This window comes from Nicrophorus vespilloides, unplaced genomic scaffold, assembly GCF_001412225.1.
Source record: "Nicrophorus vespilloides isolate i.1.1-1 unplaced genomic scaffold, Nicve_v1.0, whole genome shotgun sequence".
Lineage (NCBI taxonomy): Eukaryota > Metazoa > Arthropoda > Insecta > Coleoptera > Silphidae > Nicrophorus > Nicrophorus vespilloides.
This window is the reverse complement of record NW_017098365.1, coordinates 38787-62955: the sequence shown is the minus strand read 5'-3', so window position 1 is coordinate 62955 and position 24169 is coordinate 38787. Positions and strand designations below refer to the sequence as shown.

Genomic DNA, 24169 nt, shown 5'->3' with positions numbered 1-24169 from the left:
AATACATTAATTATATAATTTTAAGTATTCATTGACTAAAATCCAAATATTATTCTACAATTTTCATTAATCATCATCACTTTTTTTCTGTCTATAAAAAATATTCAATACATTATTATTTTTTTTTAAATTAAACCTAAAAAAAACAAAATATTCTATATAATTAATACATATTGGCTCATTATATACTTATGGTTATATAACAAACAACAAAGACTTGTAACAAATCATCGTTTACCAAAAACAAAATTGAATCACCTTAATTTAGGAATCTAAAAATAATTCAATTCGTTAAACAATTTAACAAAGTTTTACTAACATTATAGATTTTAATCTACTTTTATAATAAAATATATATTCAGTTTAAAATTTAGAGAAAAGAGCCGAAATTATTTAAATTTGTATTGTGATTTTTGTTTTTGATCCAATTAGTAAATTTGATTTATTAAATAATCTATTTATTATACATTAAATATCCATATATAATTTTAAGTATTCATTGACTGAAAACCAAATATTTATTCTACAATTTTCATTAATCATCATTACTTTTTTTCTGTCTATAAAAAATATTCAATACATTATTTTTTTTTAAATTAAATCTAATACTTTAACAATGATATAAGTAACGATTCGCAACTTGTCGTTTGTATTGTATTATTATTTTCTTGCCATTGAACTCGTTCTGCTTTTGATCACTCTTCTGGTTGAGCGATTTTTACCATTGCCAATCTTCGAATCACTACAGAAGAACGACAAAAAAAAATACAAAAAAAAAGATAAACTATTGAAAGTATACATTACCATGATAATTTAATAAATGAAATTACTAAAATATACATTTTACTTATGAAACTTTAATAAAAAAATGAAATCAATTAGTGTTTATAATAAAATATGCGATTAACTTCGAACAAATCGCACAACGAACATTTTTGTGTGTATTCAGTTCGAACTACGAACTAATTTTACTACGGATACTTTTACGTTTGTTCGAACAACAAACACATGTATTCGGATAACGAACAATTTGAACTACGAAATTATTAGATAACGAGTACTTACAACAATGATATGTTTTCGGATAACGAACAGTTCGAACTACTAACTTATTAGATAACGATCACTTTCGCGTGTATTCGAACGACAAACATATGTTCTTGGATAACGAACAGTTCGAACTGCGAACAAATTGGACAACGAACACTTTCACGTATGTTTAAACAACAATAATATGTTTTCGAATAACGAATAGTTCGAACTACGAACTTATTAAATAACGAACACTTTCACGTATGTTCGAACAAAAAACATATGTATTCGGATAACGAACAATTCGAACTACGAACAAATTGGACAAGGAACAATTTCACGTATGTTCGAACAACAATCATATGTTTTCGGATAACGAACAGTTCGAACTACTAACTTTTTGGATAACGAACACTTTCGCCTGTATTCGAACCACAAACATATGTTTTCAGATAACGAACAGTTTGAACTACGAACTTATTAGATAACGAGCACTTTCGCGTATGTTCGAACCACAAACATATGTTTTTGGGTAACGAACAGTTTGAACTACGAACTTATAGGATAAATAACAATTTCGGGTATGTTCGAACCATAAACATATGTTTTTAGATAAACGAACACTTTCGCGTGTATTCGAACCACAAACATATGTTTTTGGATAACGAACAGTTTGAACTACGAACTTATTGTATAATGAACAAATTCACGTATGTTCGAACAACAATCATATATTTTCAGATAACGAACAGTTCGAACTACAAACTTATTACATAACGAACACTTTCACGTGTGTTCGAACAATAAACACATGTTTTCGGATAACAAACAACTTACCGATCTTTTGACATTACTTTTGAGAACTAACGCTCTACAGGTCATATTAAATTAATTTTGGTAGCAAATATTGTTTTTAAACAGATTTTGTTCGTTAACAGATCACGTACTGTATACGTACTTGTGTTATTTATGTATTCAATAAATTTTAATTTACTACTAGTTAGTTAATATATGTTGAGTTATGTAGCCTTGCCATTGAAATTATTGAGTGTTTGTTTTAATATATGTATGGAACACGTAGTTTGGTGACCTCTGTTCTGCCACCATAAATCTAACATGATGGGAGTCGGAGTGAAAGTAATAGCTTCTCTTATGAGTATTCATAAATGGATTATTTCGTAACACACCAAGTTTGGATAAATGGAAAGGATCTTTTTAGTTGAATTTAAAGTTATAAAACTTCATATAGAATTAATTACAAGAAATTATTAAAAAAAGTAAATTATTTAGAATTTATCGAAAACTTCAGAGCAAACTAAAAACAGTTCGAAACAGTTTGAGATATTGCGATTACACGCATGCACTATACTTCAATTTATAAAAGTAATAAATCTTGATATCATGATCAATTAAGATAAACATTTCTTACACGAAATACTTAAGAATTTTGATTAATTCCATATATTTTAACGAAATATGAATAAGTTATTGAGATCTGGAGTAAAAGTAAAAGGATTAAATCAGCAATGAAAGTTGTTATTTTTTTTTTGTAATAATAATATTCGAAACCGATCGATTTGAATACAATCGAATAATCAAAAAATATAATAAAAATTTCTCGTTCTCCTTTTTGGATTCCGTCGTGCACACGCACATTTCTTTTCTTCGCCTATACAACAGCAGCAGCAACAACAACAACAATAACAACAAATAATAACAATACTTTATATTGAATGGGTGATGGTGTGTATTTGTGGAAGCTGGTTTATTAAAGAATAAAAGGCTTTTAATAATAAATAAGTGGGATTGTCAGGTTGACCAACCCAAAAGTGGTAGCGCTACCGGTCAAACTAAATGAATATATGGCATTCCGTGGGTTGTTACCTTTGAGGCGCATATCAAAACACTTCTTCTTTTTCTTATTCTTCTTCATCATCATCGTCGTTTCTTCTTCTCTCGTTTGTGCATCTGTGAGGTTTGTAGAGAGAAAGAGATGAAGGAAAGAGTGTTTTTTCTTCTTCTCGAGAGGATCGTTCGTTATTTTGTGCGACTCTCTTCTTCTACCGCACTAGAGGTTGGTAATGTGAAAGTGGCAGCTGTTACACGCACACAAACACTCGCACCGACTGTCACTTGTCGATCAGAAAGGACGAAGGACGATCTAAATATTAACAAATGAATAATGCATAGCAACCCCACGTATTCAGCGCCGCGCAAACAGGCACAATGCGTTATGATATGGCCTTTTATAATACCATTTAGGGGTTGGAAAATCTATTTAAAATGTGACGTTTTACAGGATACATATGTGAGAGAGGAGAGGAGGACTTCTCTTTCGTTATGAAAGCGGAGGCGGCGGACCACCCCCTCGGGCTCATGCATACATACACGCACACACAGGGTATTCCCCTCTTTTCATATGCTAACTCGCGTTGTTATTATTATTATTAACATTTTAAAATGCGCGCCTTTGTGTTCATTAACGCGAAAACCCTCTCTCTCTGTATGTGTATGAGTGTATATACATATACATTTACCAACCCCTAACCGAAATAGAAACATTGGATGCTACAACACCATTGTCTAATCACCCCGTCGCTTGTTATCTTTCTACGTACACCTAAGCAAATGTTTTTCTTTCAATCACACCCCCATTCTGTCCGCAATTCATATATTTTTCTTTAAAGCCCTCCGCTGCATAAACACCAATTTACTCACTCTAATTCCAGTCTCGAGCAAATATTTCCACTTCATCATTAATAAATTACAACAAGAAAAAAAAAACAGCCAACAGAAAAAATAATCTACACTTGATCGAAAAGGGGTTGCACTTCGTGACTTTATTTCTGGAACCCATCAATTAATTTTCGTGTTTGTTCAGCAAATACGAGTTGATTTTCTTGAATTATTAATTATTGTTTACATTGAAAAACACCCACATTTGCGTATTTTCCTCTTTATTATTTATTTAACACGATTGAATCCTTAATCAATCGTATTCTTTGAATCAATTTACATCATTACTAATCTAAAACCTTAAATCTATATAAAAACAAATCTACATATCTACTCAACTTTATTTTAGAATTAATAAAATATAATGTAGTTAACTTAGTTTCTTTCTAATTATTAAGTTACAAATAATTAATGATTAAGCTTAAACAAAATATTATTTATAACATATTAATATTTAAAAATCAAATTTCTTTACTTTCTTTGCTGTAAAATTAAAAATTAAGACTAATTATATACAAAAACTTAATCTCTTTGCAGTTTAAATCAAATAATTTCAAAATATAATATTTATTAAAGAAATTGTAAAAAAAATATCTATAGAATTAATTCAAATTTTATTTGATTTATTTGATTGATTATGTAACTAAAACAATAATTCCATTATTTTCTTTGTTGCGCAAGGATAATCCGATTCAGCACAAAAAAAAAATAAGTACTGTGATAATCCTATTAGGAATTCGTATTACTTTTTATTTGATACATTTAAATACGTTTAATATAAATGCAAATATATTCAAATTATAAACAACATTTCTTTCCGAACAATTTAGTGGGTAACAAAATTAGAATACAAAATATTTACATTTACTTTTTTGCATGTCACTTTCTAAACAAAAGAAATAATAATATTTTTTATGGAAATCAAAATAAATATATGAAAGAAAATCATTTCCTAAGAAAATTTATTTTATATAATTGTTATTTGTACCGTATTCTTGAACATAAGACGATAATTTATGGGAATATTTTGAGAAAAGAGTTTTTTTTTATTAACGTGTAACAAATATTGTATCGATTTTTCTATGTAAAAAGATGCGTATTATAGTTAAAAAAAAATAAAAATACAAATTTATAGGTTTGAAACAATGAAGTCAATTAATTATATTTACATAAAGATAAACAAATTTAATTATAATTGAACCAAAATTTGAGATTTTTGCTAAATTTATAAGCAATTCCTATAATTTTGAATAATACTTAAAAATGTAATAAATCATCTTTTTAGAAATGGTGAACTAAGTACAAAACTTTAATTTTTAACAATCTATATTGAATAATTAAAAAATATTGAATTAAGTGCAAAAATGAAACGTACATTTAGCTAATTAATATGATTATTAATAAAATATATTTACTAACAGAGTTATGAAGCACTCGACAATGACATCATTTTGCTATTGTCGGTTATTTTTTTTTAGTAACAATCATAAACGTGGAATAACAATTGAAACCTTGCACTAATTGATATCATGCTTCATTTTTTTGTTGTTGTTTGTTATGTTTTTTCGGACGTTTCTTTTGTTCGTTTTTTTTTTCACCGATTGCGTATGTCGTATTCAAAATTACGGTTTATCCTTAAAATATGATTACGTAATTGCGATGCTCTACATATGTCGCACGTAATCTCGCCTGTCAATTGATAGAATGGGATGACAGTTGGTTTAGCCTTCTTAACTGACAAAGGAGCCGTACATTACATAATAATATTACTTAAGTCGTAATAATTGCATATAAATTTGAAAACACTCAAATTTAAGATTTATTCATATTAGTTTTATCTTGCATATATTGTTAATAATGATTTAGAAGAAACGAAATTTTTTTATTGGAAAAATACCAAATTCATATTTGTTTTATATAACAAATGCTATTAATAATCATCCAATACAACAATTTGTAGCAAATCCAAAATTTTATTGAAAATATACCAAATTTACATGAATTCATTTTTATTCATATTACAATTCATTGGTAAAATATAATTCTAAAAATGTTAGTTCAATGTGAATAGGATTAATTAATTGTAAAAGAAAATATAGATTTTGATCTATAAAGTCCAGTTTTATTACGTTTCTTTTGATGCAAAATTACTGTACTTCGATGGCATTGTTGTTCTTGTTCTATTAAGAGAGTAAAGTTTCTTCTTTAAACAAAGCTTGGAATAAAGAAAATAACCTGAAGCGATTAATATGAAATCGACGTGATTGGTTTGATTTGTTTTATTTGCGCGTTTCTCGGAAGATCAAAGCGGCGATCCTTAGTTTCCGAGAAAACTAAACAGAAGAATAATATATATATATAAAAGAACGTTCTCCGATCATTGTTCTGGTCGATGAATGGAGCAGAATCAATTTCTTCGATTAACTTCAACTTTGGGACCTCCGGTTTGGAGCGAAAGAAGAGCATCGTCTTTGCTCAGGATGAAAAACCAGTTGTATTTTTGTGTCAGTGATTTCGCCAGTGTTTAGGAATAAATGGCGAAAGAATGAAAAGTCCTCGGCTCGATCACAATAAAATATAATGCAAGCAAGAGGCACGCATCGCGCCTTTTGTGTCCGCCTTTGGATGTGCAAGAATGGGGCAATGAAAAGATTGACGATTTCCAACTAGGATAAAAGCAGTACCATCCATATACCTTCTTCTACTTCTTTTCATTCTTCTCTTATACACGTTTTTTTTTTTCGCTCTTCGTATTCTTGTGCTTGCTTCCCATTGTACGGCGACGGGATTTTTTCAATAAGAAAATGAAAAGTTGCTGCAGATGGTTGTTTTATTTTTTTTTCCTTTTTATTATTCCTCCTCTCCTACTAGATTTCTTGGTGTTTGGCGAGGTGGAGGAGGAGGAAGAGTAATCAGCACGTGGACGTATTTCGTACCTGAGACTTTCTTTCCTGTTGTTGTTGCTGTTGAAAGCCTTTGTTCGGAGATGATAATTATTATCGAACACGCGCCAGTTTGTAGCGTAAACTGTATGGATCCAGTTCAAACTGTCCTTTTATTATGTAACCGCCCTCAGTGTATACCAAGCCTCCTCTTCCCGCCGCCGCCACCGCCCCCGAAGAGCGGAGTCGTAGACAATGGCGGTAGCGTTGTCTCTTTAGTTGGGCCATTGTTGGATGGCTTTGTTCGCGAGAATAGATACTTCAAGTTACATCAATTCCGAAAGAGATTGTCTCTGATTGCTTTATCGCCGCTCCCGTGCCGTTTATTTTCCCGAGACCGGTTTGCTTTTAGCGCAAAATTAGTACCTACCTACCTACATACATACATATACACAGACTGAAAAGTACAGCCCTACGGCTACGGTTTACGAGCATGTTAACGAACGATCTTCGCTTTTTGTTTAGGTGCCGAGTGGAAGCTCTTGACGGAGGACGAGAAGAGGCCGTTCATTGATGAGGCGAAGAGGCTGAGGGCCATGCACATGAAGGAGCATCCGGACTACAAGTACAGACCGAGACGTAAGCCGAAGACGCTGAGGAAGGAAGGATACGCTTACTCGATACCGTACCCTTCGGTGCCGATGGACGCCCTCCGAGCTGGTGAGTGTCTTTATCGGTGGTCGTCTTCTATTTTTTTTTTCTTTCTTTTCCTCTCGCATCTCCACTTCTCCTTTCCCAGAAGGATTCTTAATGTAGGCGCTTTATTTATGTGTCAATCAAAGCTCATTTAGCCGATGCTTTTGACAGCCTTGATTGGTGTGCACGTAGTGATTTATCGTCGGGCATATAGTGAAGACAAGGAACGGCTCGTAAGTGACAGATGCGTGTTGTATAATTTCACATCTTCGGGATATGCCGTTCGTTGGCTCTTGCTCTCGCTTGCATCGCACCGGCGAGTTAAAAATGATGACTTCATCCTTATCCTCAATTATTGATGTGATTCCATACCCAACCGAGTTTTTTCTTCTCTCTCTCTTTCTCTCACCCATTCTTCTCACATCTTCCTCTCGCTCTTTCTTCACTTTATCTGATTAGTGCCATCGTTAACCTTTCCCGGAGATAACCAACCTCCTCGAAGCCTCGATAATTATTTATTGAACTCTAAAATATACTTATTGTTAATGCAATTATCGGATTCAATGAGGACGAACCGAACAATTATACCTCATCGAACAACCAGTACAGATTGGTATTGTGTCCATTCAAACAAGTACTCATCAATTTGTTCAAATTTTCAATCAAATCTTCAATATACAATTAATACCAACAATACAATCTTTAAATTTAATATTTCATCTTCAACAGTGATTTACATTTGCTTCAATTTATCCAAATTATTAAAATTCAAACAGTTTTAATTGCTGGACAATTTTGACAATGTTTTAAGTCTAAAATGTTCACATTTTTTACAATTTCTACGCGTTATTCAATTGTATACTCCTCTATAACTTATCCTCAATGTTTAATAAAGACAGCAAATACAAATCTCTAGTCTGGTTTTACCGCGAAAGAAATGGCGGCAAATTTAAACGTTTGTTATTTTTGGGACATTGTTATCTAACCAAAATGACTCATTTATGACTGATTGTTATTTTCATTCATTACTATTTACATTCATTATAATTCTATAAAAGTTTTACACAAACCATCAATCATTGCATTCTGAAATGTATAGTATTTGCTTAGTTGATGATGTAAAGTTTGAAGGTTGCCTGGAGATTGTATTGACGATATGTAATCAAAGAGTGTAAAAATCCCAAAGTTAAGAAAAACGTTTAATTGCGCAATAAAATAAAGGTTTCAAACACTGACAATTGTCACCTTATGTCAAAGCGAGGAATTGATTAAAAGCTTTTAGTAATTAGGTCGCAGTACAACTACAAAGGTTGAAAAAAGTTGGTTTAGAACATTGGACAGATATGATTTATATAATAAATAAATAAATAAATAAAATTAGTAATTTGTTTCAATTCCTTTAATTTATTTAATTTAATAATTTAGTCCAAAGATAAAATAATAATTAAGCTCTAGACCAATAATTATATACATTTATTTACTATAAAATGTTTATGCATGTGAAGAGTTCAATTTAATTTGTATTCTTATCTTCCATCTCTTAAATTAACAAAGTTTGTATAAACAGTTAAAAAAAAACGAACAATTTGCATTGGAATTAACGAGTTTCCACAGACGATGTTGATGTTTTTATGCAAAAAAAAAGTTCTACAAATAGCGCATCATTAATATCTTGTTAGAGTAATCTAAGACACATAAATTTGCTGAAACGATTTTTCTCTACTCGTGAACAAAAGCAGTTTGTTACCATCAAGTAGCAACGAGTAACTCTTCGTGATCGTCGGTATTTGCATTCGTTTTTTTTCTTCTTTTACTGTTTTTTTTGTGTATGTAATTAATGCAAATCGGGGATGGCCTAGAAAGATGCCGTAAGTCAACGTCTTCGGTAGCATTTCGCATGATGGCTTCGTTAGGTTTCTTCATTTTTCTGAAGTCTGCTGAAGTCGTTCGTGGTGGCTGCTGAAGTCGTCGCGACAATAAATTCACACATTTGTTATACACGTTGCTGTATCAGGCGGACAGAAAGGGTAGGAAAGGAAAAAAAGATGGAAATGAAAGAAGAAGGGAAAATAAGCTAATAATTTAGGGCATTAAGAGTGGCCTCGCGTGAGCCATAAATTATCGGGCGGACAGCACGCATACAAACACACTCTCTCTCTATATATATATGAAGTGAGAGTATGTGTGTGTGTATATATGCATGTGATATAATGGATCGCTACGGATGCCAAATAAACATTTTGTACGTACAAAACGTTCTCGATTATTAACTGTTTGCGTTTTGTAATGCTCCGACCAAAACAATGTTATTAATGACACTTCATATTTACTTCACACGAGAGTGTATTTTATAATTTTGCGAGACCGACCAAATGAACACACATAACGCACTCGCACACGAATGCGCGCGTATTGTAAAATCAATTGGAACGAGATTCATTCAGTTCCTATTCACTTTTGCTTCTCTGACAACTCAAACTATATTTATACTTAAAAGCATTCACAAAACTGTGATAACATAACTTTTCACAATAGTTATATTGACTACTTCTATATCAGAACCTACTTTTTAAAACTATATACAGCTACACCTCGCATAGTCCGGATAATCGGTAAACCCAGACTGTTCGAATAAATGAAAGCAATAATTTCCTTGAAAATAATATAATTATAATATATATTTCCTGATTTTATTTCATGGTGTTTTGAAAAAAAGAAAACAATTAAGTTTTGCTGCAATTCAATTCAATAATAGTTTTGTTTTTATTTGACATTTTCTAAAAATTTGACGAATTTGACTAAAAATTTGTTTAGAATGGTTAGACTTTGTAATTTATAATGCATTAATAATTACACAATATGCTCAAAATATTAATATTTTAATAGTAATTATGAATTAATTTAACAATTTGTTAATAATTATTATAAGATTGAGATAAGATTTTAATACAAATTGATGTGAAAGGATATTGGCTGAAAGTACTAAATCCAATAAACCAAATTCACTTTGAATTGTGTTTCATAATATGTTGTAGAAACATTGTAATTTTGATTTATGTATTTCAACTAAAACGTTTTGAATTATACAATTTGCAATCTACAAATGTGTAATAAGCCTTGTAAAAATGAATGGATTTGTTAATGCTATAGTATCGTTACACAAACCGCAGTAGTATTTAGTACTTAAGTACTAAAATTGCATACCTTTCAGATAATAAGATTGGAGATGTCATATCTGCGATAATGTTAAGCATTTAAATGGTAAATAATTATGGAGCTCGAACAACAATTAAGTTTTGCTGCAATTCTTTTGTTTTTATTTGACATTTTCTAAAAATTTGACGAATTGGCTACAATGGTATCACTTTGTAGTTTATATAACAAAATATATTTAATAATGCATTAATAATTACAAAATATTAGTATTTTTATATTAATTATGAATTAATTTAATAATTATAATAAGATTGAGATAATATTTTAATACAAATTGATGTGAAAGGATATTTGCTGAAAGTACTAAATCCAATAAACCAAATGAGTGGAAAAAAAAAACAGTCATGCCATTAATCATTCCTTCTTGCGTTCTTCTGCTCTTTCCATGGGATCGTTCAGATTACAGCATAAAATTACATTTGTCACAGTCCGTCGCGCGAAATGCCACGTGTCCCACGGTCATCCGGAATCGCCATCAGAGATTCCGTAATTGAATCAGATCTCATTGCGTTCATTTCCCACCTTACATTCCAAAACGGCTGAGAAGAAAAAAAAGAGAGAGAAAAATAAAGGATCAGTTAAGTTGAAAGTCCGCTCCTGGTCGTTGGTGGTTCGCAGTAGCCTCACCAGGTGTCTAACAGGCGTCGGTAGTCGTCCTTTTATCCAAATTATTTCATATCTCTCTCTCTTTCTCCTCTTAATACTTTATTTTTATCTCATCTTCAATTTCATCTTGTTGAAGAACGTCGGCAGGAGATTAATGACGGCGATTTCGTTTCGAAATCGGTGTCGTACGGTTTGCGCAAAAACGTCGGACGGGGGGACAAGCATTGTCCACCAGCATTATCTTCTTTCGTCTTCGTGCAACGGAGAAGAAATAATGAAAGAAGACGTACAATGCGATTGTTGTGCGATCAATAATGCACGGCTCCCATTCAAATTGGATATATTTTGTGCGTTTATTGCGAGAAATCCCAGGTAAATATCGACCGGATTTCGATGTGCGTTCGGAGGTGGAGTCGTCATCGTCGTCGTCGCAGTGTAGTTATGAATACATCACTGTAATCTACCATATGTGGAGACGAAAAGGCGGCGGCGGCGGTGGCAGGAGGTGGAGGACTTCGGAACAGAAGCTTCTTTCCCAGACCAGAGCCGATTCACGTATTTAAATATTCAGGACCGAATATCTTGCGACAACACGTGACGGACGACGGCAGGCGATCTTCTTTATTTCTTCGATGTCTCTCTTACCGAGAACCGAACTTCGCTTTGTCACAACTTTCGCACAAATTCACGACATTTCCCACACGCCCGAAACACGCATCAATCACAACCCCCAAAACACATTTTTTTCATTTTGATCACATAACAATCCACTATAGTAAATGTACTGTAATTTACATTAAACTTTCAATACGTGAATTGCTCCAAGATTAGCGTGAATACACCCTTCTGTTATCCCACAGTTAAAGCATTCTATATAATACAAGTGGATTTAATGTCATACTATTCAACTCATTTATTATCAAGTAACTTGTCAAGTATTGGCCAAATCCTGCCACCTAAACTAAAGCTGATATCATAAGCACTTAAGTAATTTATTTAGTAAACATTACTTAATGTTAGAAATAATAAATAGATCATTATTTTTGCAAAAATTAATATAAACATGAAATATTCCAATTCTTATTAAATAATTTTTTTAGTAGTGAAGTTACTAACTTGATAGATTTTTATGTCTTGTTCAACAAAAAGTGTGTTAGGTTATAAAAACTAAACAATTCACTTTGAATTGTGTTTCATAATATGTTGTAGAAACATTGTAATTTTGATTTATGTATTTCAACTAAAACATTTTGAATTATACAATTTGTAATCTGCACTCGCACAAAAAAAAAGTGACAGCAAAGTGATTTATGGATTTGCCACGGTTACGTTACAAATTTATCTTAACATATTATATTTAGATCGATTTACTTTTCGCTGCAAGAAAATTAATAGCAAACATGTCATTTGGGAATGCCAAAAAGTTATTATTACGCAATTGTGTGTGTGTGTAATAAGACTTGTACTTAACAAAAAAAAATGAACGGATTTGTTAATGCTATAGTATCGTTACACAAACCGCAGCAGTATTTAGTACTTAAGTACTAAAATTGCATACTTTTGAGATAATAAGATTGGAGATGTCATATCTGCGATAATGTTAAGCATTTAAATGGTAAATAATTATGGAGCTCGAACAAGAGGCAGAAAAAGAAACGTGCTCAAATTGTAAAGGTTTCCGTTCCGTTCGCGCGCGTATCACACAAACGTTGCTTAACTTATGCAAGAATCCTCCGTCCAACCCCGGGTTTATCTGACTGCTCTTACATAAGCGATCTCCTTGGGCGTTCCGGTCGGCATTGTTGTCCTTCATAATTTATTTTAATCGTTGCTCTCTTTATTATTATTTTTTCTTTTTTTTGATTGTTCGAGGTGAAACGCGCAGATTAAAACTGTTCGGAATTCATGATCGCGTTGTTCTTATTCATTTTCTTCTGTTCGAAATTCTTGTTAGTTATATATTATATATATACATTTTTTTTTGTTCGTTCCTTCGTGGAGAGACCGGAATTACACCAACAATGGTTCTTCATAAATAATGCATAGGGATTTGTCCCGGATGGGACTCCAATTACGCTTTCTGTGGATTATCCAGATGCAAATTGAAGATTTCTCGTTTGTTTTTCCGGGGTTTTTCGCATTTTTTTGGGGAGGAGATTTGTTTGTGCCGCTCTGGACGTTCGGTGGCAGGAGATCAGGAATGTTAAGCATTTTATGAGTGCGCGGGGGTTCCCTCTTCTTCGTCTCTTGACAGACGGCCGCTGCAACAACAACAAGATTTCTCGCACCTTCTTCTTCATCATCATCATCATCATCCACCTCCTCTTACACAGCTCAACCTTACCTCTCTTCCCTCCTCCACTTTCCCACCGCTTTGTCTTGTCCAGGTGTGCAGGCGACTCCCCCGATTGAAGGGGGTCTCTTAAGAGGATCTTCGGTTTTCGGCACTTTGTTTTACATTTACATAAAATACTACCTCTAAACGAAATTCATCCCTATCTTCACAAAGGATTTAAACAGAAAGAAAAAAAAGGAAAAAAAACATGAAAGGATAATAGGGCTTAATAAGCTTCAACTGGTAGTCCGTAGAATCGTTCATTCATACCTATTCCACTTGAGAACAATCCAAAGGAAATAACAACTTACATAACTTGCAAATTTTGAAACTAGTTTTTATTGTTATAATGCTTCTAGTAAAACAACAAATTAGAATATAATTATAAATAAATAAAAAACTTAAATATGTTCAATATTAATATAAAAAATTATTGTTACATACTTAACTCTATAACAACTGAAATATATTGTCAAAACCGGCTGTATAAACGCAAAAAGAATTGATAAATTTGATATATTTTGTAGTTGACAACATATCAAGCCTAACCTAACCGATATAATCTATATGGGTCTATATCGCAAGCCCGACAACCGAAAGACCGTCTATTGAAATCCCGACTTTCGAAATCCCGACGTTCGAAATCCCGGCTGTGTTAAAATCCCAACGCTTGAAATCCCGACTACCATAATCCCGACAATAAAAAACCCGACTATGTCAAAATCCCTACTACCATAATCCCGACTATATTGAAATCCCGACTACCATAAAAATGTTATTATAAAAATTTATAATAATTAAAGACACTGTTGGGATTTCGATATAGTCGGGATTATGGTAGTCAGGATTTTGACATGGTCGGGATTTCGATATAGTCGGAATTTCGAAACGTCGGGATTTTGAGCCAGCCGGAATTTCGAACGTCGGGATTTCGATACACTCGGGATTTTGAACGTCGGGATTTTGAACATCGGGATTTCGGTTGTCGGGCTTGCGATTGCCACCGAATCTATATGTATACCCATGAAACACGTTATAAAATATGATAAAATAATCATAAAATATATGTGTATGTGCATACTGTAATAATAATTAAGTTCCGACATAACAAATCTTACGAAAGTTTTATTTCATCAACTAAAGGGTTAAACATTACTAGAATGAATGAAATTCGTCCCTTTTTCCACAAATTATTTAGAAAAAGGATAAAATATGACAGGATAATAGACCTTAATAAGCATCACAATGTAGTCCTTAGAATAGTCCATTCATACCTATTCCACTTAAGGAAATAATCTACAAAGAAAAACTAAACAATTTGTATCAATATTACATGTATACATGTTAATTAACTTTAATTAATTAATTAATTAATATCTGAAGACAAGAATTTTATTATCATCAATATACATAAATTTGCAAAATTGAAACTAATAATTAAAATTTAACTTTTTATTTGTTAAATTAAAAATTAGATTAAAATATAAGTATTTTTTTATATAACATTAATGAAAATCATACAGTAGCAAAAAACAAACTGGATTTGTAAGTAAATGTTGTGGTATAATGTGATCAAGATAGTCTGCTCAGATCCTCATGTGGCTTCGGAAGAAACACGGAATGATTTATGCAAGTGGAGATATCTCGAATACGAAATTAATATCGATCGTTATCCTTCCATGTGTTGTTCGTGTTGGAAATGAAGGTGCGTTGTTCTGCTTTGCATATTCGTGGCCCAGACTATACTACTACTACTGTGTTTTTTTTGTCCACACATAAAGTTGTACACTTTATGGACATCCGAAATATAATAGTGAACAACAACAACAAAAATAAATACAGAAAATGTAACAAGAAAACGCCATTAAAAGAAAATATATTAATGAAAATGGAACAGTTAATTTATTAATTGTACTTCATGGAAATATTCGTTGCCATTAATTACCAATGCGAACATAAATTATAACAGTTCATTTTTATGGCTGTTTTCTAAGTAACTACACGCCCAAACGTTTGATTTGCATTACACAACTTTTGTTGCTAGTATATTACTAACTACGAATTACCTGCATCCACATTCATATTTAGAAAATTCCCTAGCGAATTCATTTTTATTTAGTTGGTACAAATTCTACTAGCATACATTAAATTAAATTATTACCAACTATTAATATTAAAAAAACTTAAATTTAGTTGTATGGAATTCCTGACAAACCTTAATGTTTATTTAAATCTAAAAATAAATAATACAACTAATAACATCAATGCATATAATAACAGTACTAATATTGAAATAAACTTTGGAAATAATTAATTTAAGTCGTAGATAATTTATGACTATTGATAATACAGCCTCGTTGAATGTGCAGTGAATAAATACCGAAGACTGTAGTATTCTGAGTTCAAGAAAACACGTCGAGCACTAATGATATGACATGGTGACAGTTTCTGGTTTTGCTGTACCGGTAATTTCTTTGAGGTATTCTCACCTCTGTCGCTGCGACTTGAAAGTTATTTCTCTTTTAAACGTCTCCAACGTCTCGACGTTTGCACCAAGCAAACCATAATTTGTTTATGAGAGATATTTTTTTTTAAAGTTCGATAAGAAAACTATTAATTTCTTTGGTATATATTTGTATATACACAATAACAACAATATTATTATTATCTAATCAAAGTGCAACTAATTTTAGTTGGTACTTCTGATTGACATTTAAATGACATTGAGATGCACAAAAAAGTAAGGTTAGGTTTCATAACTGTTTCATAACCTAACCTTACTTTTTCATTCGACATGTGTAACGAATAATCAGAATTAGTAGCTTTAATTGAGTTGACTGATTACATAAACAATTTAATTGATGTATGTTATTGATTTTTCAAATTTGAGATGCATAATATGTCATAAAATGCAATGTTAGGTTGCATAACTGTTTCATAACCAAGCCTTACTTTTTCATTTAACAGGTGTAACGAATAATCAGAATTAGTAGCTTTAATTGAGTTGACTGATTACATAAACAATTTAATTGATGTAAATTATTGATTTTTCATATTTGAGATGCATAATATGTCACAAAAAAGTAAGGTTAGGTTGTATAACTGTTTCATAACCTAACCTTACTTTTTAATTTGACAGGTGTAACGAATAAACATAATTAGTAGCTTTAATTGAGTTGACTGATTACATAAACAATTTAATTGATGTAAATTATTGATTTTTCAAATATGTTTCAAATTAAACTGATGGTTTTATGACCATAGTTGGATGCAATCTGATCCTCTTACTAATGACTCAATAAAGTGTTAGCGTTTTTTTTTTTTGCTTCTGGAATCGTGAGCTGGATTAGAGTATCCCAAACAAAGTGGTCAATAAATAAATATTATTGTCGGCTTGTTGTACAAGTTGTACCAAATGGAAGTATTTACAAAACAAAAAGAGTATATAAGTTATATATCTACGTACATTAATCTAAAAGCGAACAATGGCGGTTTATTTGCGAGACAAACTGAAAATAAGAGAGGAGAGGAGTGTATCACAACACCACGTGTGTTCGGGTGTCCGTCCGGTTGGATAACCTGATCCTCCTGGTTGTCCTTCGAGAGGTGAGAGGGGTGGCGTACACACAACAGGTAGGATAAATGATGATGCATGTGGAATTCGGTTTTTGTATCCACGACCGGCGGGGGGGCTTTCGATCATATTCGCGAATTAAGAAGGCCTAAACACTCGGGCCCCGTGAAATATATCCTGCGAGCGACCATAAATCCATAAAGTGGAAATACTCCTCCTCGGTATATAACTACACTACTCTTTATGCGCGAGAGAAATAAAGAAAGAAGGAGTTTGAAGAATTAAGAGAGAAAGAAAAAAAAAATAGAAGGAACAGGATTCACGTTCATCCTCGCTGTAAACAAACGGGCCGTAAATCAAGATTGCCTTGGCATTGATTTCACTGAAAATAATCGTAAAGACAAAAAAAAAATGAGAGAAGGGTTGTGCCTCGACGTGCCTTTATTGTTTTATTACAATGCGCTAATTGGTTTCAAGAAGGGCACCGCGGCAGTAAATTCGCGACGCGTGAAATTCAACGGCAAACACCGAAAAACGCATTCATCCTTGTTTTTTAATTAAGTGTCAATTAATCTACAACAACAACAAAAAATCGAAAGGATATCGCGTTTAATTAAAAACTTTTGCAACGACGAAAATAATATAATAGTGATTTCCGTAAAATCTCGAGTATAATGCGCACAATTTGCACAAAACACAATATTGGTGCGTATTATATTCGAGTAAAAAAAACGTTATATTAAATATTGAAGAAGAGCTGCGCTTATTTTTGTCCAAAAAATATAAATAAGGGGTGCGTATTATAGTCGAGTACAAATATTATTGTCAAAATTGAAGAAACAAAGTTAGATACGTATTATACTTGAATATATGTAGATATTTTTGAAATTTTCACTTAGTTTAGAACATAAAATTATCAATATTGAAGAACAAAACTTGAATGCGTATTATCCTCCAATACAATTAAAAACTTTATTTTCAAAATAGTTACTTCCAATATTGTAGAAGCGCACGGGGATGCGTATTATACTCGAGTAAAATACATTAAGATTGATTGTTTTTATCAAAATTTGAAGTGTGCTAGTGAATTCTTAATATAAACGACAGTTTATTATTAAAACAAAATCACTAGATCAAGTATGCGTATTATACACGAGTGCGCAATATATTTAAATTTTACGCTACTTTTTACTCTTTCTCTTTTTTTTTATTTTTGTCCAAAAAATATAAATAAAATATAAAATTGAAGAAACAAAGTTAGATGCGTATTATACTTGAATTTATGCAGATATTTTTGAAATTTTCACTTATTTTAGAACATAAAATTATCAATATTGAAGAACAAAACTTGAATGCGTATTATCCTCCAATACAATTAAAAACTTTATTTTCAAAATAGTTACTTCCAATATTGTAGAAGCGCACGGGGATGCGTATTATACTCGAGTAAAATACATTAAGATTGATTGTTTTTATCAAAATTTGAACTGTGCTAGTGAATTCTTAATATAAACGACAGTTTATTATTAAAACAAAAGCATTAAATCAAATATGCGTTTTATACACGAGTCCACAATATATTTAAATTTTACGCTACTTTTTACTCTTTCTTTTAAATCATTTTAATTGTATTGATTTAGTTTTTACTTGTTTCTATATATAATTTTTTAATATTATTTTCAGGAATGGCCGCCTCCAGTATGGGACAGTCGATGGCTTCGTATTACAATCCATCCGCCGCTTACGGTTCTTTGAGTTCGATGGCAGCGGCGGCGGCGGCAGCGCAACAAACGGCCCTTTCCGCCGGATTAACGTCACAGCCTCAAGTAAGTTACCAATTTTATAAACACTCACCCCAATTTCGTCGTTCAAAGCCACCAATGCTCGTTCACAACCACCTCCTCACTCCAACCGATGATTTCGAACCTAATGGAATTACAAACGAATCCCAACAACAGTATTCGAGCACTCACAATTTGTTGATCCTTTCAGAGAAGCCAATTGCAGGATTTTCACTGTAAATATACACTAAACTAAATCCATACAAACCGAACGAACGAATCAAATCCGAATAGTTGGATCGTTTTATATCATATAAATTAAGTTTCAATTCAATTAAACTTTTTTTTTTTTAATTCATTCAATGTAAATACACACAATCTGATCGGATAATCCAATTTGAATAATTGTATCATTTCATGATGTAAATTAGGTTTATATTCATACTGTGATACAAAATATCAAGTTTTTTTTTACAAATAGGATTTTATACTAAACTGGTCTAATTTAAACCGACTGAGCAAAATATATTAAATTTGAGCTTTGTGTCTGTTTGAGTAAAGATTTGATGATAGTCTCGTTATCCAAGTTCATGCCAGAAGTGTATAAATTAAAGTGTGCAAATTAATTGGTCGCAATTTCCGTACTGGGGGTGCGATAAATTAATGTCTTAATTACGTTATTTTTCTCTCACTCTTTGCGTTTTTCTTTTTCTTCTGTAAAGTCCGTCCTTTTATTACGTTTTTATTTTCGGATGAATAAGTGAATGGTCGCAGGCGAGGATAGTTAATATAATTAACATAAAAAGCACATTAGCAGTCCGCATGTTGGAGGCAAAGAACCAATATATCAGAATTAGTGGTGGTTTTTTGATAACACACGAAAAGAAAAACAGGGACGACGTCCTTTCCGCACAAAAGGATATGTATAAAGTAGTCATGCGGTGGAATAAATGGTTCTGCATCGATTTGAGCTACCGAGTGAAGATGAGAAAGATGATGTAGTAGGAAAAGAGAAGAGTGGAGAAGAAGGCAGCGAAAATCGCGTCCATGTCTTTTCGGTGGATCGCATTCCGATGATAAAACCGACATTTTATATTATCGTACAGAATGGGAAAGGTGGCGGAACATCTGTTTAATGCCCCTTGTTCTCAGCTCCAAAACATTCCTGAAGCAGCCACACGGGATGGCCAACAAATCAATTCTCGTTTCTTTCTATTTTTCACACTCTCTTTCCTTCTCTTCCTCATCCTCGACATCCTCGTCATCTCCTGGGGCCCCTTCTTTTAATTCTTCTCTTCATCTTTCATCCTCGAAAACTCCCTCACCATTTTCGATCCAGCGCCCGCGTCACAAACAGACCGCTAATCCTGATTTAATAATCTTCGGGCCTCTCGGGTGACAACACCATCATCTTCTTCCAAACGACACCCTCTCGAGACCCAAAATAATAAGAAAAAATATACACACACCGAAGACCTACAACAACAACAACCAACAACGAGCAGAAGGATCCCCCTCATTTGCATGACAAACGAGCCGGGGATAAATTGTTCTACCGGTGCCAATAGGGGGCGACACAAAGCCACGCAGATGGATTTACATATTGGATCCCATCTCACATCACATCACCTCAAAAAAATATCAAAACTGTTAATACTACTAAACAAATTGAAGAACCACTTCATGAATTAAGCTCTAGCAATTACACTCAAAATGTCCCAAGCAAATGAAACCCAAATTAACTTGATTCATTTTTTTCCATCTACATAATATTCATTGCATCCACTTTTCTTTCATTCAGAAATCCTCATTCTCCTCCTCCCTTGTTTCCTCGTTCCTCTTTTTTTTTTATTTCAATGCCACTCAAATTAACCAACTCAAGTTGGCGCGATTTGCAGTTCGGAATGGGAATGAAAAACGAGCAGAGAAAAACGAAATGAACAACTGTACTTTTCTTTTCTCCTCGTGAAAGGAAAATAAATACATGTTGGAGGAGAGGAACGAAAATAATAATAATAATAACAAAAAAAAAGGCGACTAGTGTATGCACATACGTACGTACAGTTTCGAAGGAGGAAGGAGGAAGAGAGCATTGAGCACCTGGCCTGTCGCACAACGTCCATAACTAATGGCCGATTCACGACTGATCACCGTCCAATGACTGGGCAAATTGAAACACACCAAGAACTGAAGAAAGGAAGAGAGAAAAAAAAAATATAAGTGTATAACGATAATAAAAACCGCTGCTTTAATTCACACAGACGCATTCAAACGCCCGCTCACTTTGTTAGTCACAGCAAACACAAATTAAGAAGGAAATGAACTTTTGGTAGCACAACGGAACGGCTAAATTACAAAACGCATCCATCTATCTATCTAGAAGGAAAACATGCCCGTTCAGTTCAATGCGAGGTTTTAATTAACCTCCCATTGTGACTTCTTCTCCAACGCAGCTTCCAATATAGTCGAAAGTTAAATTCTTCAGCTTCCAGTCTTTATACTCAAATAACTTACATTCTCTTATATTTTTGAAGTTCAAGCTTCGTTTTAACTTCAGTTTAGAATTTTTTTTGACATGTCAACAATTATCAAAAAGCTTTGATTTGTTATATTTTAACAACATTGTCAATTTTAGAAAGTTAAACAACAATCCCAAAGGAAACTTCCAATAAAATCAAATGTTTGATTTTGCTTTTAGATTTCAATATCAAATTGTTTTGATAACTTACCTTCTGGAGTTGCAAGTTTTCATTTTATTTAGTTGTCGAAGTTTGTTGATATTAAATAGCATCAATGGAAGAAATTAATTTTGCTTTTACATATATTTTGATCAAGAAGTTTGATAACAACTTTATTAATTAATTAATGCTTCCAATTAAAGATAAACTGTATTAATACAAATTAAATTCTGTTTGATAATTATGTTTATTTATTAACATTATGTTTATTGAAAATATTATATGTTTAATAGTGCGTAAAAATGTAATCTAATACTCTGATTATCTAAGAAATGCGTGAATGTTAATGGCTATAAACTTTTATGAAAGAATGTATCTATTGAATGATAAATTTGATCTAGAATTAAAGGAGATGAAGCAGTTAATAATTCTAAATCCAATTTACTGTATACTATAGTGTACATGTGTATATGGTGGAATGAATGAGTGTGAGAGAGAGAGAAAGTTAGAGGTGTAAGTCGTCTGTGGAATAGGTAATATTTCGTGCGTGTCTCTATATTTGGCCTGGCATCGGGATTTGAATTTATATTGGAACAAGTGCATGGGAAAAAGGTAAATAGGCGATAAATAATGCACGGCTTTGGCGTTAGCGTACACTGTAATATACATATAAAAAGAGAGAAATGTTTGTTAGAGTGTACGGCGCGAGCAAGAAGGGCTTTGGGTTGGAAAGTCTCTGCGTCTCACAAAGAACCGGTGTAATACGTTATGCCTTTGTGTAGCCCCGGATAGCAGCACCTTGCAGGACAAAAGTGACAATATATCATCCGCACACAAAGGCAAAACGAAAAGAGAGGAAAAGAGACGGAACGAGCGAGAAAGAGAGCTTTTAAACGAAACAACAACTAGAGAGACATTGGTTTTGGAACGAACGGAGTATGGTTCTTTGGTATTGGTGGCAAACGAAACGCAATTATTGCACCCAATTTCGGGACTTCCCCGACAACCATTATGTTTACTGAACGCTATAATATCGATGTGTTTTCCTTCTTGTTTCGCAGGTGGTGAGTTCGATGGATGCGATGAAATATTCAATGGAGGCAGACAAGTATCGATCGCCTTACATGCCGCCCTCGACCCTAGCCATGTCCATGTACTCAGATCCCAAGTACATGGACTCTTCATCGAAGAGCTACCTCGAGAGAGGATACCTCGACTCAACAACAGCCCTGACCAAAGCCTACTTGGAGTCATCGAAGATGTACATGGACGGTAAATACAATCCAGAATCAGCATCGAGAGCGTATCCAGGTTTAGACATCGGCAAGGTGTACTCAGAATCACAGCAGTGCGCACCCAACATGGGATCACCCAGAGGATCCGAATCTCCGGAGCCGAAGCCGCATCTGGAGAGGCAAGACGCAGCATCGACGAGCAGCTCAACGACAACATCTTCAGCTGGGGCGTCTCCAGGCGCGTTGCCTAGCTACTACCCGACACCAGGTGTCCAACAAGGATCCACGATGCCCGGTCTTCTACCGATGAGTCAGTATGCGAGTCAGTACCCGGCGCAGAGCCCTGGGGCCGAGTTCCGGCGACCTCTGACCGTCATCTTTTGACCTGACCGATTGTGAATATGAACGTTTTTAAACATCTTCCACTTAGCAAAGAGAGTTACTTTAACCTTCGACGAATCTGAGTTCATTAGCAGTATTAAGTCTCGTATCTTATCCCACAATCTACACACATTATTATTATTATTATTTACTTTATTTACTCGTCGTTTCCACTCTCATTTCTCAAATTTAAAACGTTGCAATAATAATCGGATAAAATTAATTATTCGTGCATACGAGAATTACTTAATCAAATCAAATCAAAAAAAAAAGTAAAAATAAATAGAGAAAGATGAAACTGGATTAGCAGGAGGATTATATATATATTTAATTGTATAAATATGTAAATATTATCAGAAGTTTTAAGTTTTCCCTCCCCCCCCAACACACACTTTAACTCATTACGTTTTAATGTACAAATTGTTAATCGTTGTGATTGAAAGATGGCACCACCGACAAACCTTCAATTTCAGTGGAAACTCCACCGAAACTGAAGGTTTTTCTTCAACCTTCTGATAACACCGCCACAAATCGTGACGGTGTCATCCGAATGCCCTTAAAGAAGGTGTACATTGACATTTATTTATTATCACATGCTTATTTTTTTCGTTCATTATGAGAAGCGCATCTTTGAAAACAATCCGGAATATTCGGAAATTTCAGGTATTGCGGTTCCTGTTACCTTTTATTTTATATATAAAATATATATAAAAAAAAAATCCTTATTATATTCTTAATTATTATTTTTTTTCTTTGCTGTTCCTATGCCCCGACGTTTACAGGTCGGTTCGCGCACTCTCTCTGATTGCAATTTGTTGAATACATTTTTATCTCTAGCTAAACAAAACAAAAAAAAACTAAAATAAAAATAAAAACACATAGGATGTATCGTAATGTTATGTAAAGATATAAATATATATGTATATGGATATAATATTATGTAATATGTATGATAAGGATGATAAACAATTAAATAATAATGCGGCAAAAAAAAAACGTATATACATGTATAAGTAA

At 33.0% G+C, this 24169-nt stretch overlaps 1 protein-coding gene across 1 annotated transcript; it reads left to right on the top strand.

Annotated features, from left to right (window-relative positions):
• Nucleotides 1-7175: 7175 nt before the first annotated feature.
• Nucleotides 7176-23412, top strand: LOC108562257 (transcription factor SOX-2-like; the record flags this gene model as incomplete). The annotated part of the gene is made up of 3 exons (XM_017920533.1): nt 7176-7370; nt 18761-18903; nt 22598-23412. Coding segments are annotated over 3 exons (896 nt in total), but the record flags the coding sequence as incomplete, so codon positions are not given.
• Between the last annotated feature and the right edge of the window lie 757 nt (nt 23413-24169).